This window comes from Rutilus rutilus, assembly GCF_951802725.1.
Source record: "Rutilus rutilus genome assembly, chromosome: 14".
NCBI classification, from domain to species: domain Eukaryota; kingdom Metazoa; phylum Chordata; class Actinopteri; order Cypriniformes; family Leuciscidae; genus Rutilus; species Rutilus rutilus.
The window spans coordinates 36976144-36996811 of NC_140219.1; the positions used below are offsets into that span (position 1 = coordinate 36976144).

General features: G+C 40.2%; 1 protein-coding gene across 4 annotated transcripts in view; it reads left to right on the plus strand.

Moving 5' to 3' along the window:
• Positions 1-20668, plus strand: part of LOC311304235 (uncharacterized protein) — an 807935-nt gene that overhangs the window by 374800 nt on the left and 412467 nt on the right. For 3 of the 4 annotated variants that reach the window (XM_084431143.1, XM_084431145.1, XM_084431144.1), the window contains 7 exons: positions 3006-3179; positions 4041-4214; positions 4302-4475; positions 8222-8395; positions 10442-10603; positions 10839-11009; positions 11317-11490. In XM_084431143.1, the coding sequence (XP_084287269.1) occupies positions 3006-3179; positions 4041-4214; positions 4302-4475; positions 8222-8395; positions 10442-10603; positions 10839-11009; positions 11317-11490 (1203 nt within the window). The remainder of the gene's footprint in view (positions 1-3005; positions 3180-4040; positions 4215-4301; positions 4476-8221; positions 8396-10441; positions 10604-10838; positions 11010-11316; positions 11491-20668) is intronic. The other variant, XM_084431142.1, reaches the window with a different exon arrangement.

A 20668-nucleotide genomic window follows, 5' to 3' on the forward strand; every position in this document is an offset into this window, starting at 1 on the left:
AGGCCAGGATATGTGCCCAAAGTATTGTCCACATCATTTCGCTCTCAGGTTGTCAACCTTCATTCTTTCCATCCTCCTCCTTTTGTTTCTGAGGACGTGAAGCTTCATTTGCTCTGCCCTGTCCGACCGTTGAAGTTCTATGTAGATCGCTCTAGCGGTTGGAGAAAATCTAGCCAGCTCTTGGTATGTTTCTGTGTTGGTCACCGCGGGCTTGCCGCATCGAAACATAGAATTTCCCACTGGGTTACAGAGGCTATTTCACTGGCATATGAGGTGCGCGGTCTGCCTTCGCCTCTTAGCATCAGGGCACATTCCACCAGAAATGTGGCTTCCTCTCAAGCACTTTTTAGAGGGGCCCTCCAGGAAGACATTTGTGTGGAGGCAGGTTGGTCCTCTCCGCACACTTTTGTCAGATTCTATAGTTTGGATCTCGACATGGCTCCAGGTTCCCATGTTTTGTCTGCTTTGGTCATTGTATTAGTTGTGGCAGCGCTTAGCTTGGCGAGATTGGTATTTCGTTCCCACTGCGTCTTAAGCTACGCAGCGTCAAGTGAACCTATGAAAGAGAACGTCTCTGGTTACTGGTGTAACCTATGTTCTCTGAATAGGGAACGAGACGCTGCGTTCGCTGCCAAGCTCCTCGCACTGCTGACAAGCTTCCTTTTTCGGCAGAGAAATCTGAGGAGCAGATGGTGCGTGGGCCAATATAATATGACGACGTAAGAGCATCAAGGCGGCGCCCGCGCCATCAGCCAATGAATTGGCGTGATTTTATATGGGCTTCAGACAATCGGCACACCCAGAGGGCGTTCCCACTGCGTCTTAAGCTACGCAGCGTCTCGTTCCCTATTCAGAGAAATGTAAGCTTAGCGTTAAGTTCTGCCAGGAAGACTCAATCAGCGCGTCATGAATTAACTCACTTCTAACCAATCATGTGTTAACACTAAAGAATGGTACTTACATCCGTCTGAGTTCGCAGATACTGACGGCGCCAATTACCTCCATCCTCCCCAACCACCTCCAAGATGGTCCTTTCCCTCCATCCTCCCCACCACCACCAGGATGGTCCCTTCCTTTACCTCCAGGGGGTCGGCTGTGCCCCTGCCTTCATCTTAAGGCGGGATTTGCAGATTCCGTTACCCTCGCATTGCTTGCTAAGGACGGGGCCTACGCCAAAGACTATGCTTGCTGAGCTATTAATAAATTTACTTTTGTTATATCATTTTATCTCCCGAGTCTTTCTGGTAGAACATAGGTTACACCAGTAACCCGAAACGTTTTCATGTGACCCTCAACGTTATCACAAGCGCAACAACTTAAAAGATATGAGCGAGAGGTTTAATTAATCTATCTGTAAATATCTTGATATTGATGAAACTTGCTCATTTTGTGTCTTGTTGAAACAGCTCGCCATTTATTTTGTGAACACATTTAGGGTTGATTTCTTATATTTTAAACCCTAATAATGTGACCCAGTTTTATCCTTAACAATATTATTTTTATTAAGAAAACCCCAAAATCGTCATCTCTTGAATATGTTGTTAATTTCTTTATTGTATCCTCTTAATATCTGAATCTTGACTATCTGAGTATCTAAGTTGAAAATTGCTTAACTTATTTTAAAGTAAAAAACATAGCTATGTTTTCTTAATTTATTAATCATATTTTTTCAGTGTATTAAAATGTATTGTGGCTTGTTGATACTAATTATGGTTATTGTTTTACTCTTGTAGGAAAGATACAAGAATGTGTTGACACACACTTTCACTGTCTCCACAATGAACTGCGCATTGAGCCTCCAAGGGCTTGTAAAATTATTGTCGCCTGTGTTGTTCTATTTAACATATCCCAGATGTATTCTGGCTTGGAAGAGGAGGATGAGCTCGAATAAGAAGCTCATGAAGCAAATCTTCTGTTTTGGAGAAATATGAAATAGTCTAAAAATAATATTGCGGCTGTTCTAAGTCAAATTAACAATAGACTAAAATAATTGTTATCTATGAAACAGTAAAACCTCACTTGGTTGCTGCGTGGTTTGGCGTAGTGCTGGTGCTTTGTCAGTGTTGAAGCTGATTTGACTGCTGGAAAGGTCTAATGTGTGAAACAAACACCAATCATATTATTTTGTTGTCATATATTCCGCCTGTCATGATCTTGATAATCGTTTATCCTCAGCAGTGATAAGTTTTATTTGATTTTAAGACAATATTCTGTCACTCCATGTTATACTGTTCCTCTGGTTCAGCTTCACTCTGTATACCGCCAGGGATGCCTGCCAGGACAGGTGAGTCCGCCACAATGATGTCTTGGACCATTTTAGTAGAGTCTGACAATTCAGTCGGTGGTGGTCCTCCACCTGCAGTGTTGTTACCATTAGCTCTCAGTGATACGGCAACAAAACGCATTCAGTGCGGTGAAAACAATGGAAATAAAATGTGGTTTTCTTACAAGTTTTGTTGGACTCCCTCTTATGAAGACTTATATTATTTTTGACAACACAGATACGGTTTCTTTTTTTATTACCTCTGAAACCATCTTCTTGACACCTAGATTCAGGTGTAATATAATTAATATTTGTGTGAAAGTGTCTCACTACAAGGTACTCAAAGATTGCAAAGAGACAAAGTGGTCAGATGTGTTGAAGCCAGACTCTTCCCCTAGAGGCTGCTGGAGGTCCCTGTACAAACTTCCTATAGAGAAACGCACTGTGGATCTCCAATGGAGGGGTGTTCACTGGGCGGTAGCTACTAACAGACATGTGGCACACATTGACCCCACTGTAGGGAACGAATGTCCTTATTTTTTCAAATTAATTAAATGTTTTTTTTTTAATCTATATAATGAAATTGTACAAAGGTTTGGGTTCTTCTTTTTGTTTTGTTTTTGTAAATATAAAGGATGTGTTACGGTTAAATATTTGTTGAGGTATGTCTATACAGTGTAATTATAAATTAAGGTGAGTTAAAGGTCTCTCTCTCTCTCTCTCTCTCTCTCTTCTAATGTAGGTTAAATTGCTGTTGTATGACAGATGAAAGTTGTTCTGCTCTGACTTCAGCTCTGAAATCAAACCCATCACACCTGAGAGAGCTGGACCTGAGCGAGAATAAACTAGGAGACTCTGGAGTGAAAAACCTCAGTGATCTACTGATGAAGCCACAATTCAAGCTGGAGAAACTACAGTTAGTATCATTATACTGTACAGCAGTTACAGTGAGATGGTTTGAACAGAAACAAAAAGTTTGCTGTTTGGTTTATTTTAAAGGTACACTGTGTAGTTTTTAAAGTATTTTATTAGCTAAAACGAATGTCCTTCTGAAGAGTCAATAAATCATGTGTTTTTAAATGGTTTAAGGTTAAGAGGATTATTTCAGATCTTAGATGGGTAGGTTAGAGATTTGGGGGTAGTTTTTCGTTTTTGGACCATATATGTTGCATCCGACAGGAAAAATATATTGTTAATTAATTTAGTGGAAGGAGGAGCAAAGATGGCAATATGGTTAACACGGGAAAGGAAACTGAAAGGAGAAGGGGAAGTAGGTCCTGAGGTGGTTTTAAAGGCTCTTATTGTAATCAAGGCAGAGTTTGCATATTTTAAACTGATGAATAATTTGGACAGATTTATTGATATTTGGGCTTTGAATGATGTTTTGTGCACAGGGGATAATGAAAATGAGCTGGTATTAAGTTTATTATGAGTTTTTGTGACTGTTAAAAAAAGTTTAAATGAGGATTGTAAAATATTATTTAATTGCTAAATTTATGTGAATTTATGAATGTTTTTGTGTGGATATATGTGTATGTATGTACATTTGAGAAAATAGATATGTGTATGAGATTTTTTATTTATTCATTATTTTTTCAAATTAATAAAATGTTTTTTATCTATATAATGAAATTGTACAAAGGTTTGGGTTCTTCTTTTTTTGTTTTGTTTTTACGGTTAAATATTGGTTGAGGTATGTCTATACAGTGTAATTATAAATTAAGGTGTGTAAAAAGTCTCTCTCTCTCTCTCTCTCTCTCTCTCTCTGCTAATGTAGGTTAAGCTGCTGTTATATGACAGATGAAGGTTGTTCTGCTCTGACTTCAGCTCTGAAATCAAACCCATCACACCTGAGAGAGCTGGACCTGAACGAGAATAAACTAGGAAACTCAGGAGTGAAGCACTTATGTGACATACTGAAGGATTCACACTGTAAACTGGAGATACTGAGGTCAGTCACATTCACATACAAGAAAGAAAAAGTGTTTTGATATTTGAAAGAATAAAGAGTTTGTTTTTCTCATTTCTCCTAATGTAGGTTAAGCTGGTGTTATATGACAGATGAAGGTTGTTCTGCTCTGACTTCAGCTCTGAAATCAAACCCATCACACCTGAGAGAGCTGAACCTGAGTGAGAATAAACTAGGAGTCTCTGGAGTGAAAAACTTTAGTGATCTACTGATGAACCCACAATTCAAGCTGGAGAAACTACGGTTAGTATCATTATACTGTACAACAGTTACAGTGTGATGGTTTGAACAGAAACAGAAAGTTTGCTGTTTGGTTTACTTTAAAGGTACACTGTGTAGTTTTTAAAGTATTTTATTAGCTAAAACGAATGTCCTTCTGAAGAGACAATAGATCATTTGTTTTTAAATGGTTTAAGGTTAAGAGGATTGTTTCAGATCTTAGACGGGTAGGTTAGAGATTTGGGGGTAGTTTTAGACAGGAGCAATCGAGCAGACAGAGCCTGCTCAGCCTGACAGAACGGTTACAGCGTGATTAAAGTTTACTGTTTAGTTTATTTGGAAGTAAACCAAAATAAGGTTTACTTATTTTAGTTTACTTAAATAAGTTTATAATAATTGGACCTAAGTGGTAATTACACTTTGTAGACTGAGAAGGGCAGAAAGGTCTCTGAAACTGAGGAAGGAGAAGGAGGCCAAGCGGGCTCAGTTCATTAAGGACCCATACAGGTTTACCAAAACCCTTCTGGGGGAAGCAAAATCTGGAAGATTGACCAGCCCTAAGGAAGTTGTAGAGGAGTTCCTTAAGGAGAGCCACAGTGACGCCCTCAGGAACCAAGCCTGTGGTGCACACCCAAAGATGGAAGAACTTGATACCAGTGAACCAACATGGAGAGAAGTCCAGGACATTGTGCAGAAAGCCCGTTCAGCATCCGCCCCAGGACCAAGCGGTATACCTTATAAAGTATACAAGAGATGCCCGATGCTCCTCCGCAGGTTATGGAAACTGTTGCGAAGGATATGGACAAAAGGTATCATTCCAGCATCCTGGAAAAGAGCAGAGGGGTGTTTTGTACCCAAGGAAACGGACTCCTCCGACATCAGTCAGTTCCGAACCATTTCTCTCCTAAGTGTCGAATGCAAGGTATTCTTTTCTGTCCTGGCAAAAAGGATGACTACCTACATGGTGAAGAATAAATATGTCGACACATCAGTCCAGAAGGGCGGCATTCCAGGTTTCTCCGGGTGCTTGGAACATACGGGCATCCTCAACCAGCTGATCCGGGAGGCCAAGGAGAGCAAAGGAAACCTAACGGTTGTCTGGCTCGACTTGGCTAACGCATACGGTTCAATCCCGCATGGCCTCATCAACACGGCTATGGAACACTCCCATATCCCCTACCACACCAGGGGTATAATTACCAGCTACTTCGGAGGATTCAAACTACAGTTCAAAACTGCCCACTTCACAACTCAGTGGCAGGACCTTGAAAAGGGAATCGTGACAGGCTGCACCATCTCCCCCATCCTGTTTGTCATGGGAATGAACCTGCTCATAACAGCTGCAGGTAAGGAATCCAGAGGGCCATCAATGGAGTCTGGCACCCGCCAACCTCCAATAAGAGGCTTTATGGATGACCTTACCATAACAACTTCAACCCATGTGCAAGCAAGATGGATCCTGAAGGCTCTTGATGACGTGGCAACATGGGCTCGGATGAAGTTCAAACCAAGGAAATCAAGAAGTATGGTGATCAGAAGTGGGACAGTGACCAGCAAGTTCCAGTTGCGAGTACAGGGGGAGATGATACCATCAATTGAGGAAAACCCAATTAAGTCCCTATGGAAATGGTAGGACGCATCCCCGACCGACAGATGCAATGTTTCCAGGACAGAGAAACAGGCAGATGCATGGCTGAGTAAGATCGAGGGGTCAGGACTGCCAGGAAAGTTCAAGGCCTGGCTCTTCCAACACGGTCTGCTACCACGACTCATGTGGCTACTGACAATCTATGAAGTACCTATGACAACAGTGGAAGGAGTCAAGAGGCGAGTGAACAAACATCTCCGCAAGTGGCTCGGAATCCCACCAAGCTTCACGTCAGTAGGGCTATACACCAGGTCTGGTCAGGTACAACTACCCCTATCATCAGTGGTGGAAGAGTTTAAGGTGGCAAAGTGCCGGGTTGTGATGATGTACCAAGACTCCAGTGATGAAAAAGTCAGAAGAGCAGGCGTCACTACGAGATCAGGACGCAAATGGGCGGCTGACACATCAGTGGTGCAAGCTGAAAGCGCATTGAAGCTGAAGGACATCATCGGGAACCCATGCATGGGGAGGCAAGGACTCGGATCCACCCACTTCCAGCAGTGAGGAAAAGCAGACCCAAGGCAGAGGAGGGACATGATTCAAGCCGAGGTCCGACACCTGGAGTAAGAAAGGCGCAGGTCTAGGGCCATCGAACTTGGAGCACAAGGTGCCTAGACAAAGTGGGACCTGCCGAAGCGGAAGATCACGTGGCCTGAGATCTGGAGACTGGAGCCCTTTCACATCTCCTTCCTGCTCCGTTCAGTGAACGACACCCTTCCATCACCAACAAACCTCCACAGATGTGGAATGAGGTAGGACCTATTGTGTAGGCTATACGGAGGGAGGGGAACAATGGCGCACATGCTGGCAGGATGCAAAACAGCTCTTAGCCAAGGAAGATACAGGTGGCACCATGACAAGGTTCTCAGTGCACTGGCTGACATCTTGGAGCGGGAGAGGCAGAAAAAGCGCCAGACCAGTACAAGGCCGGCGACATCCATTCAGTTCATTAGAGAAGGGGAGAAACCACCAGCCCCCAAGAAGACAAAAAAGAGCCTCTTGCAAGCAGCACAATCCTGGGAGATGAGGGTGGAACTGGGAAGGAAGCTAGTCTTCCCCCAGGTTGTGCAAACACCGCTGAGGCCGGACGTGGTCTTATGGTCTGAGGAGGCAAGGAAGATAATCTTGATTGAACTGACGGTCCCGTGGGAAGACGGGTGCGAGGAGGCGTATGAGCGGAAAGCCACCAAGTATCAGGACCTCGTTGAGCAGTGCAGGGCCAAAGGGTGGCAGACCTGGCTATTCCCAGTTGAGGTCGGGTGTAGGGGTTTCCCAGCGCAGTCTGTGTGGAAGACACTCACAGCTCTGGGTATAGCAGGAAGGGAGAGGAAGGCAGCTGTCCGTAAGTTGGGTGAGGCAGCAGAGAGAGCGTCTTGCTGGCTCTGGAGTAGGAGGGAGGAGTTGAGCTGGGGGCCAGGAGGAGGTGGGCAGTGACTGGCCACCACTGCCGACCTGCCAACTGGAAGGTGTTGTGGTCCAGGGTCGAAACACCCCGTGAAAGTTGGATGCCACCTGACGACATCTTCTCCTGGCTGAAAGCTACAGTCATGCACTACAGTCAGTGACTGAGTTAGACAGCATCAGTATAGATGTATCCAATAATAGTAGTTTCATATACTGAAATCTGACAAATCTTTGCTTTGAAACAATACAGAAGTGAGAACAGACTAAAACCAGCGTAACAAATGACAGTAGATTATTCTGACAGAGTTACAGTTATACTGGACTAATGGTGCTTTACACTAAATCTTAATTTATTAAGCAAAATGTGTATTCAGAGGTTGTAAACTACAAAACTGACTTTGAATTAATTGTGAGTCATGCACAAGATTTTCTGATGTTTAAAATATGAAATCAGTCCCATTTAAATGTTAACTTTTCTATTGTTTCTATATTGATCCTATATATTAATCTACAGTGATAAATTCACTTATTTGTGGAGTGAGGACCAGACTTGGATTGTAACTAGTTTCCTCAAATGCTCCTGTCTTGGTTTGTTCATATCATTAAGTTTCCATGATTTTGCTGGTGTATTAGTGACTGTATGGCATTTATTAATGATGCTCTTAACTCACACATGAACTGAACATGGATGTGAGTCATTTTCTCTTTCTGTCTTCAGTCTGAGTGGATGCAGTATTACAGAGGAACAGTGTCTCATCCTGACTTCAGCTCTGAAATCAAACCCATCACACCTGAGAGAGCTGAACCTGAGCGGGAATACACTAGGAGACTCTGGAGTGAAAAACCTCAGTGATCTACTGATGAAGCCACAATTCAAGCTGGAGAAACTACAGTTAGTATCATTATACTGTACAACAGTTACAGTGTGATGGTTTGAACAGAAACAGAAAGTTTGCTGTTTGGTTTATTTTAAAGGTACACTGTGTAGTTTTAAAGTATTTTATTAGCTAAAATCATTGTCTTTATTTATAAATATGTCCTCATTGTTGTAAAATTTCCTCTGCCAATGATCTGACTTATCCTCGTAAGCGAAGAATTTCTTATCTTTATTTACATTAGACGGGTAAGTCCAAGGAGGCTTCCATGGCGTTCCGACATTTTGAAAAATTATAATAGCAGAGAGGGACAAAAAGCACTAGCCTACCTCAGCGCATTTCCACAACTCATTTTCGTTCAGAGCCAGCGTCACGTGACTGAAACAAGCTGAAACAGACAAGGAGAGCAGTGAGAGGCGCTTGTCACTGCCCCGGCAAATCCGAAAGGCTGCACTGCACGGTACTTCATAATGCAGGATCTTACTTATGCCAAGCCACAGGAGATGCTTTTTACAGTCTGTGATTCATACTGTAACATTCGTTTGTTCGTTGTGTGTCAAGTTGCAGTTTGTTTGAAATAACGAACCTCATCACCCAAAAGAAAACTCGATGAAGTGCTATTGGAAGACATGTTGTCAGCTTCTTGGCACATAACGGCTACCGTAGTTGCAACACGCATTTGAAAAGGCGAGGCGCTAGAGAGCACTATTCGTTTGAATGCAAAATAAAATTACACCACTAAATGGGAGAAATTCCTACACAGTGTACCTTTAAGGCAGTGTTTCCCAACCCTGCTCCAGAAGGACCCCCAACACCGCACGTCTCCCTAATCAAACACCTGATTCAACCCATCAGCTCATTAGAAGAAACTCTCGGACCTGAAATGGGTGTGTCAGAAAGAGGAGTCTCATCTTTCTGACTCCTTCAGGAGCAGGGTTGGGAAACACTGCTTTAAGGCAACTGGAGCATCATCATTTATAGCACTGCACTTTCTCAAGCATTGGGTGATTGTCTATTTTCTTTTGTTGTTTGATTAACATTAATCACACAGAATATTAGGCTGCTGGTCCGGCCCTTTAAGACCTGCAAGAACACATAAGATTTATTTTTGTTCACGTTCACTAAAGACATACCCGACTGTGTTTATGTGAATACTCGCCAGGATGTGCATTTTTACATATAATTTTGACTAGTCAAACCTAATAATCCATGAAAGAGAACTGAAGTCTCAATCGCATGCTGTGTGAAAGGCGTGTGTGCGCTTCAGGGGCCTCATTTATATTGTTAAAATCATCTTATTCAGACAGTCTTTTTGAACAAGACCAACATAGGTTTCTCGCCATAGAAAAGCACCTGTTCAGCGGACCGAATCACAAGCTGCTATTATTGTGAACGCGCCGCTGCTGTGTGTGTTCCGGTGAGAAGATGAACAAGAAGCTGAGATTGTGACGCGCTGTCAAAAGCTGTTATATATTGACGTTTTTATATATTGTTCATCCAAAGCATCACTAAAATATTTAAATGTTTTTGTTTATTTAAATGAAAAGTTAAGTTCTGATCTATTATTCTCTCTTAGTGTTTTATGATTCAATAACATTACAAAGTGAAACTGTTGCAGGTGTTTTTCATTGCACGTTTTTCAATGTAAAAAAAATCTTTCCGTTTTTTATCATTTTTTGGGGAAATTATTTGGTAGTCAGAGGTGTGTGTGTGTGTGTGTGGTTGGGGCGAGATTTGTTGAAAGGTTTAAAGGGAAACGCGACCAAAAAAGTTTGAGAACCACTGATTTAAGCAAAGTGTATTTAGAGGTTGGAGGGCGAGATCTGGTAGTTATCACTGTTCTTAAGATTATATGTGACAGGATTCATGTATTTTATTGTTTTTGAAGGAGCTTCGTATCTTTGATTCTGCTTTCAGCTTTGCAGATGGTCTCTACTAAACACTTCCTGTAGTTAGTTGAGTGTTTTACATCACTATTTTGTCTACATTATAATTGATTTTAAGGATTTATATGGTTCTGGTAATGTTAATAATAACTGAGCCGAATGTTCTCCTCTATGTAGACTCTGTGAGTGCAGTGTAACAGAAGAAGGTTATAAAGCTCTGGCTTCAGCTCTGAGATCAAACCCTTCACACCTGATAGAGCTGGATCTCACAGGCAATGATCCTGGAGAATCAGGAGTGAAGCAGCTCAATGATCTACACTGTCAACTGAAGACACTGAGGTGAGACAGGGTCTAATAATTAACTAAATCAAATCATATGCAGGAGAATTATTTATAGAAATATAATTTCAGTAAAACAATAAGCTGTTCAATCTGTTGCTGCATCAAAGTTGACAGTGATTTCAAGACACAAATCCTATAAAATGGTTTTCATCAGCACCAACTGCTGGATGTTTTCATTACACCAGGTTTAGTTGAGAACTGAATTGAATCTGCTTCATCTTCTCTTCTGCAGGTTTTTGAGTCCTGCTGCAGAGGAAGCCTGTCAGTATGTGAATAGAGTTGTGGGTAAACACCAGTTACTCCTGAGAGAGCTGAATCTGAGTGGACATGAACTAGGAGACACACGAGTGAATCAGCTCGCTGCTCTACTGCAGGATAAACACTGTCAACTCAACACACTGACGTGAGGATTGCTCATTTATTCATAATCTTACATTACTTTTAATAGTCATGTTACTGTATCTGATGTAATATTTCCTGAGATGAGCCTGAGTTCACATTATATTTGTGTAACATTTCCACCTTATTATTTTGTGATCTGGTGAAATGAAGATGATCTCAATTCCTGTCTGTTTTATTTGTTTATGAAGATGATGTGACTTTACAGAATAAAGAGTTAATTTCTTTTCTTCTTCTTCTTCTCTCTCTCTCTCTCTCTCTCTCTCTCTCTCTCTCTCTCTCTCTCTCTCTCTCTCTCTCTGCTAATGTAGGTTAAGCTGCTGTTATATGACAGATGAAGGTTGTTCTGCTCTGACTTCAGCTCTGAAATCAAACCCATCACACCTGAGAGAGCTGAACCTGAGCGGGAATAAACTAGGAGTCTCTGGAGTGAAAAACCTCAGTGATCTACTGATGATCCCACAATTCAAGCTGGAGAAACTACAGTTAGTATCATTATACTGTACATGTTGCACACTTAAAACAGACTGTCTTCTATTTTGCAACTTTATTTTGCCAGTTTTGTTGGAATTATCTTTTTAACACGAAGCAACACAACATCTTCTAACATCAGCGATATAGCCTGTGTTCACTTCACCTGGCTCAGTTTTTTCCCCGACCACACTACTGCGCTGGCTTATGACATCACCATAACTGAACTTTCACCTTTCAGTAACATAAATCAGAATAATAGGTAACACTTTATATTACGACCCGCAAACAACTGTGTAAGTAAACCGAAACTACGGTGTACGTTTCTGTAATTATAGTGTACTTCCGTGTAGGTATAAGGGAACAATATGTTAAGTTTTGGGTAATAAAGGGGTAACAAGCAGATATACAACCTGCAAAGAACTTCGTAAGTAAACCGAAATTACGGTGTATGTTTCTGTAATTATAGTGTACCTCCGTGTAGGTATAAGGGAACAATATGTTAAGTTTTGGGTAATAAAGGTGTACAACCAGATATACAAGCAAATTATTTATAATGTAATTATTTTAAAACTAACAGGTACCATATTCTGTTAATATATTCCAGGCAAAAATTGTACGTCTGTTGTATATAAACGTTTTTATAACATTTCTGGAAAAATATGTTCTTGTGCAATGTAGTTACAGGGTAATTTTGGCATCTGTGGGTTGTAAATTAAATATATATATATATATATATATATATATATATATATATATATATATATATATATATATATGGCTGTATGTAAGCACAGTATGATAAAAATTTTATCTGAAACAATTTTATAAACAGCTGATTTCGAAAAACATTGGCAATGCTATTTATTGGCTTTTCTTACTGAACTACTTAACGTTTAGCCAAAAAAAAAATGTTTTTCTGCTATGACTTTAATTTAGAACGTACCATGAAGTACTTAGTACTTACCTTATCACATTGTATTGCAATGACACTTAAATGTCAGGGCAAATATACTGTGTAATTAAAAGTTTTTTTTAATTTTTTTTATAAGAGTAGCCTACCTTTCTCTGTAATTACTGTGCAAATAGTGTTGTTTCGTATTGTTACATAGTAAGTAGTGTTTGTTACCCGTTTCAACTGTGAATTTACAGGGTAAGTGTAACTCCTGCGGGCTGTAAATTAAAGTGGAGCTTGTTACCCCCTTGTTCTGTATAGTTACAGGGTAAGTGTAACTCCTGCGGGCTGTAAATTAAAGTGCCGCTTGTTACCCCCTTGTTCTGTGTATTTACAGGGTAAGTGTAACTCCTGCGGGCTGTAAATTAAAGTGGAGCTTGTTACCCCCTTGTTCTGTGTAGTTACAGGGTAAGTGTAACTCCTGCGGGCTGTAAATTAAAGTGGCGCTTGTTACCCCCTTGTTCTGTGTAGTTACAGGGTAAGTGCAGTAAATATACAATAAAGGATCCAATTTAATTTCTGACTTTTACTTTACAAAAACATTTCAAAACACCTTTTCATCTTAATAAAACATTGTCTTTTCTACAGTATACTCAGACAACAAAGTAGCACATTATACCCCCCCCCCCTTTATTTGCTTCTCTTGCTTTTCTTCTTCTTTCTTTTCTTGCTCTTCTTTTTCTTAACTTCCACTGGGGACTCTGAAGTTGAGGAGTTGATGGAGTCCCATTGGTCTTGCTGCACTGCAAAAATATGAATATATATACATGCTCTTAGCAAGCTACACCTTCAAATTTAAGTTGTCGAACAATCCTCCACTCTAAACATTTTGTGCCACCTGATATTACTGTAGTAACTGTAATTTTGAAGAAAACACATTTTGGTGAAGTTTGAGTCAGATCATGGGGGGGTTGTGATATTTTATGGTGATAATGACTGTAGTGCAGCAGAAAATGTTTTTAAAAAAGGCATAGTTGTTCTGACAGCAACAAAAAAAAACAAAAAAGCATGAAACACAAACATGAGGGCTGTGGCACTATAGTAACAGTATATCTCTGTGCCATTGCAGATGGGACAGCAGACTTCATCTTTTCAGTTTCCTTTTTCAAAAAAATCACACTCATCTTTGAGCAAGGTGATCTCTGCTTTAAGAGTGATAATCTTATCTTTGAAAGAAAGAAAGAAAGAAAGAAAGAAAGAAAGGTTAGACGTTTAAATTTAACTCCTGCTCTACTCCAGGGCTTATACTTGTGACCACTTTCCTATTTTTTAAAACATCAAATTGAAGAACTAAACATCACTGGTACTGTACATTATAAATGCACTTGTTAAAGGATTAGTTCGCCCCAAAATGAAAATTTACAACGGACTTCATTGGTCACCATCGTTAAGTCCAAATCAATGCAGTTTCAAAAGTCTTTTAAGTGTTTAAACGGGCTGTACGCGATCACAGCTGAAGAAGAGGTTGTTATCTAGCGAAACGATAGGTCATTTAAAAAAAAGAAATATATAATTTATAGACTTTTTACCTTCAATAGTTCGGATTGAGCTGATCAACAAACGGACAGGGAACTACGTCATCACGTTGAAAGGTCACGCATGCGCCGGCAATACTATTTGAACTACTATTCATATTCATCAGAATGTTATTCATATACTATTCATATTCATATTCACTGAATACTATTTCTATATCTATAATCGCAAACAATACTATTTGAATTATCCTCCTACGTACGGTCGCATTGTAAACAGTGGGGTGGTACTTCGGCCGGTGCAGGCGTGACCTTTCAACGTGATGACGTAGTTCCCTGTCCGTTTGTTGATCAGCTCAATCCGAACTATTGAACTATTGCCACAGCCCTCAGGTTTATGTTTCATGCTTTTTTTGTTTTGTTTTTTTGTTGCTGTCAGAACAACTATGCCTTTTTAAAAAACATTTTCTACTGCACTACAGTCATTATCACTATAAAATATCACAACCCCCCCATGATCTGACTCAAACTTCACCAAAATGTGTTTTCTTCAAAATTACAGTTACTACAGTAATATCAGGTGGCACAAAATGTTTAGAGTGGAGGATTGTTCGACAACTTAAAATTGAAGGTGTAGCTTGCTAAGAGCATGTATATACTGTATATTCATATTTTTGCAGTGCAGCAAGACCAATGGGACTCCATCAACTCCTCAACTTCAGAGTCCCCAGTGGAAGTTAAGAAAAAGAAGAGCAAGAAAAGAAAAAAGAAGAAAAGCAAGGGACGCAAATAAGGGGGGGGGGGGGGTGGGTGGGTATAATGTGTTACTTTGTTGTTTGAGTATACTGTAGAAAACATAATGTTTTATTAAGATGAAAAAGTGTTTTGACATTTTTTTGTAAAATAAAAGTCAGAAATTAAATTGGATCCTTTATTGTATATTTACTGCACTTACCCTGTAACTACACAGAACAAGGGGGTAACAAGCTCCACTTTAATTTACAGCCCGCAGGAGTTACACTTACCCTGTAATTACACAGTTGAAATGGGTAACAAACACTACTTACTATGTAACAATACGACATGTAACAATGTACCAATGTAACAATGTAACTATGTAACAATGTACAACACTATTTGCACAGTAATTACAGAGAAAGGTACTCTTATTAAAAAAACAAAACAATTTTTTTTTTAATTACACAGTATATTTGCCCTGACATTTAAGTGTCATTGCAATACAATGTGATAAGGTAAGTAGTAGTACTAAGTACTACATGGTACGTTTTAAATTAAAAACATAGCAAAAACTATTTTTTTTTGGCTTAACGTTAAGTAGTTTAGTAAGAAAAGCCAATAAATAGCATTGCCAAAAAGTTTAATTTACAACCCACAGATGTCAAAATTACCCTGTAACTGCATTGCACAAGAACATATTTTGCCAGAAATGTTATAAAAACTTTTATATACAACAGACGTACAATTTTTGCCTGGAATATATTAACAGAATATGGTACCTGTTAGTTTTAAAATAATTACATTATAAATAATTTGCTTGTATATCTGGTTGTACACCTTTATTACCCAAAACTTAACATATTGTTCCCTTATACCTACACGGAGGTACACTATAATTACAGAAACATACACCGTAATTTCGGTTTACTTATGAAGTTCTTTGCAGGTTGTATATCTGCTTGTTACCCCTTTATTACCCAAAACTTAACATATTGTTCCCTTATACCTACACGGAAGTACACTATAATTACAGAAACGTACACCGTAGTTTCGGTTTACTTACGCAGTTGTTTGCGGGTCGTAATATAAAGTGTTACCGAATAATATCCATAATATTTATCAATTGAAATTACAATGAAATATATTGATTTCCCTTACAGAATTCTAAACATATCCCCATTCTAGGAAATTATGAAATTATAAAATAATACTTCTAGGTCGCAACATACAGCAGTCAAGTCAAGTCATCTTCATTTATATAGCGCTTTTAACAATGTAGATTGTTTCAAAGCAGCTTTACAGAGATAAACGTATACTTTATGGTAACAGAGATTGTTTTGGCTTTATAGCGGTTCTTTAATAAAGTTATTTTCCAGCTAAAGTTAGTTTTGATTGATTCGCTTCCGTTGCAACGATCATTTGTTATTAAATTAGGGGCCGCTAAGATGACACCATTCTCTCTACACAGACTTTAAACGCGAACCATTGAGTCCACGCAAGTGAGTGTGGAGGTTTCCAGCGCAAGGCAAGCATTTTCTTAGCAGCAGTAAGACCACAAAAAAATAACTCTTTCTGAGTTAGAGAGAGAGTATAATAGGAGTCATCACTTAGAAGCAAGAGTCTCGGACAGCATGATATCTCCAACTCCAAAATGTCCTTCAGCGTGGTGGTAACCCGTCTCCAAAACTCATTGACTTCAGGGCAATCCCAAAACATGTGCATATATGTCCCTATGCACCCAGTAGAGCCACAATTAGGAGAGGTGGAAAGCTTCATTAAGTGACGTTTCCTGGGAGTGAGATACATCCTATGAATCATCTTGAAATGAATTAATTGATGATTAGGATTTTTAGAGACATGTTTGAGGTTAGACCATATTGAGTCCCAACATATGTCAATACTGTCCTCTGAATCAGTCCCATAAATATCCCTGTGCCAAATGTCCACCACAGGTAACCTTTTATAAGAAGCCTCCAGAAACAACAAATACAGTGACGAAACCATCCCCCTTGTGTTACCATATGAAGTAAGCAACTTATGCAAAGTAAGACAGTGAATACTAGAGCCCCAAGGAACCCCATATGCACGCATGGCAGATCTCAGGCGCAGATAAAAGAAAAATGAAGTGCCTGGTAAATTATATTCTGCACGTATATCGTTAAACATGCGTAAACCATTGTCCCCCCAAATATCAGCCAAAACATTAATCCCTCTATGACTCCAGTCTGAGAAAACAAAAGGTTTATTGCCCGATAAAAGATTATGATTACGAAATAATGGAGAATTTGAATGCCATTTATGGTCATCGCGGGTGAACTTTGAAGCTGCCCGCCAGGTAGAAAGAAGATAAGCTATTATTTGGCCAAAATGCTGCTTCGCACTCTTTAATGGAATGTTGCAATAAATCAAATCCTGTAGTCTATAAGGTAAAGCCAGATTAAATTAAATCGGTTGCCAAGATACAACAGAGCCAGGATTCAACCATACTGTAAGAGGGCGTAATGTAAAAGCCCAATGATAAAGCCTAAAGTCAGGTAATGCAAATCCGCCGTCATCCTTGCAACGCTGCAGTGTTAAATACTTTATACGGGGGGGCTTGCCGTTCCGTATGAACTTAGAAACTAATTTTTGCAATTTAGACCAGAAATCTAAGGGTGGTGACAGAGGTATCATAGCAGAAAAAAGATTTACGCGAGGCAAAATATCCATTTTGATGATAGAAATCCGAGCTTGTAAAGATAGAGTCCAACGAGTCAGGTCCATCTCTACACGATTATATATACCCTGGAAATTTTTTAGAGCTATTGTGTGCAGAGATGGATATATGTCCACGCCCAAATATCTAAAGCTGGTTACTATTGGTATAAAAGATGGTAAAACAGAATTAGAGGATGAATTATTTAAATGCATCAATGAAGATTTGTTCCAATTAATCTTATACCCAGAAAATTGGCTAAAACTGTTAAATACTGACAAAATATGGTGAACAGACTCAGCTGTATCACTAACATATAAAAGAATGTCTTCTGCATATAACGAAATTCTATGAGAAGTGTTACTAAATTATAGGGCTAACCAAGGAATGCTGACGAATTTTCTGTGCAAGAGGCTCAAGAGAGAGTGCAAATGTAACCAAGGGTAAATATAAATAGAGAATAATAATAAAATTAATTAATAAAATTAATAAAAGTAAAATATAAATAGTAAAATTCTATGGTTCTATTTTTCTCAGTCACCTGAACACACCCTTCATTCATATCTTTGTGCAGGGGTCACATGGTAGTCTCAGTGAACGCTTTCAACCAATCATAGCACGTAAGCGCGTTTTACAAGCTGCGGTGAGTTTCCCCAATGAGTAGTGTGAGGGGGAAGCCACCGGAGCAGCTGCTCTCGTGTCCACCACCGTCGTCTTTAGAAGCCGACTGGTGCCGCGGTGTGTCGAATATCTGCGGGAATTGGCCAGGTGCGGCCAGTTGCGGGCCAGTTGATGGCGAGCTATTATTACCTGGAACAGAACCTGCCCCAACAACATCATCGCCCCCTGTGGGTTTGGTAGGAGGCTGTGCAGCTCTGCTCACCCCCTCCACTCTCATACACACATACACACAGCCATTCACTAAGCTCTGGCTCATGGACTAATTGCATCTCACGGACCATTCGCGTTATTTGGACATGGTGTTCATCTTTTATGAGCAAAGAATGTAGTCCTATAGTGTGTTGTGGACTGTCTTTAATCTGAGTACTCTCCAGTTTTCCTGAGTTATATTTTGTTTGTTTTTTTCCTGTGAACTACTGAACTTCTCTGCAGATTTGAAATATTTTGGGTATTGTTATTATTGTTTGTCTTTGTTTTCACTTAATACATGGTACCAACACCAAATTTAAATTATCTGTCTCTGTGTTATTATTTACTCTTTCAACACCTCCTTGAGACGAACTTTATCTTCTGTAGCCCAATCATTATTTAACCTTCTATCGCTATATTCATCTGCGATTTAACACATATACCCCGCGTATATGCTACATAATTGTGGCGAGCCAGCCAGGAGGTCTTGAAAGGGTATTTAATATACACATTTCTGAACATTCAGTCTCACCAATATTAATTCGACCATGAATATTTTTGAAACACTTGACATTAAAATACCAAATGCAGTATTGGTCACAGAGTCCGAGGTTGCTGATGAAGTGGAAGGGTTTTTCGAGCAGTATGGTAGGATAAATCGTGCTCTTACTGTTGATTCACCCGAGTCTGAGTTTCACAATATGCTTGTTGTTGAGTTTGAGTCTGGCTTACCTTTGACTCTACTGAATCCACTTCTACCATATATGCAATCTTCCGAGACCGGTACCGTTTATTACATTAAGAATCTATCTCAAGTATATACTGCAAATGTGGGAAGTTCTAAAACTCAGACATATTTAGCTGACTTAAAAGAAGTTGCTAAACTGACTGGACAAAACTATGCTGAAGTGCTGAACGAGATGATGGGCCAGATCAGCAAATCAGTCTCAGAGCTGCACCCTGATGGTGTTAAGGCAGAACAGTCTGCAGTGAAAACAACAACTCAGTCCATATAAAATGGCTGCTCCACCTTCACTGCTTGCCACTGCTCCCATAGCTCAGCCAGAGGAGCGACGTGCCACCATCAACTTCACTGCTTCAGACCTCAACCCTCCTGAGTTACAGAGGTATGTGGTAGAACACATTGTCAAGTCTGAGGATACTGCTGTGCATTTGCACTCTTCCCACAGACTCTGTGTGTTTTCTGGAAAGGTGCCACGACCACAACATGAAGTGGACTACGACACATGGCGGTCTAGTGTGGATCTGGTTCTCAGTGATCCTGCCATATCTGGAATCCAACGATCGTGACAAATCCTCGACAGTCTCCTGCCACCAGCCGCTGACATGGTGAACATGGTGAAAGTCCTGACATGTCTGTTAACATCTACATCCAACAGCTTGATTCCGCCTATGGGACAGTGCAGGACGGGGAGGAGTTGTATGCAAAATTTAACCTGAAAAACCTTCAGCTTACCTGCAGCGATTACAAGTTGTTTTAAATCTTGCAGTAAAGAGGGGAGGTGCACTAAAAGCTGAAGTTAATAAACATCATCTTAATCAGTTCTGCAGAGGATGCTGGGACAATGTCCTGATATCTGAACTGCAGCTTAAACAGAAAAAAGAGAAACCACCGTCTTTCGCTGAATTACTGCTGCTGTTAAGAACTGAAGAAGATCGCGAGGCTGTAAAGACACAAAGAATGAAACAGTATCTGGGAGGAGGCGGAGCCAGACAGAAAGTAACGTCACAAGCCCAGGTTGCATATGGAGAAGAGGAAAATAAATTATGTGAGACATTGACTGTTATTACCAAACAACTTACTGAACAGATGGCTGCAATACAACGTCAACTGGCTGTTCTAACTGCAAACCAGTCTCAGGGCCGACAGCCTTACACTCCAAGACCCAATCCAGTTCTAAAGTCACGTGGAAAACAGAACATAGCAGCTGCTGTGAGGGATCCCTCTGCAAGTCCAAAGCCCGGATTCTGTTTCCGCTGTGGAGAAGATGGACACATCAGGCCGCAATGTGACAACCGGCCGAATCCAGAACTCGTTAGTGCTAAGAAAAAACAGTTCAGTGAAAAGAAACCACAGTGGGAGAAGCAGAATCAACCAGTACGCGAACATTTAAACTAGACTCAGTTCTTGTTGGGACAAACAGGAACTGTGCTGGACCCACACTGTCCCGCAAAGTTGAAGAAGTCTGTTCAGTGCGCAAACCTCCAGCAGTCCAAACGGGAGGCCATAGTCCATCTCCCCAAAGGCCTGGTGGGGTCAAGATGCACCGCTGAAGTTGCTGTCTTTGGTCACACCTGTCAGTGTCTGCTTGATACTGGTTTGCAGGTGACAACAGTATCTGCCTCTTTTTACAATGAACATTTGCAAGATCAACAAATTAACCCTTTACATAATCTATTATACATCGAAGGTGCTTCTGGACAGTCAGTTCCTTACC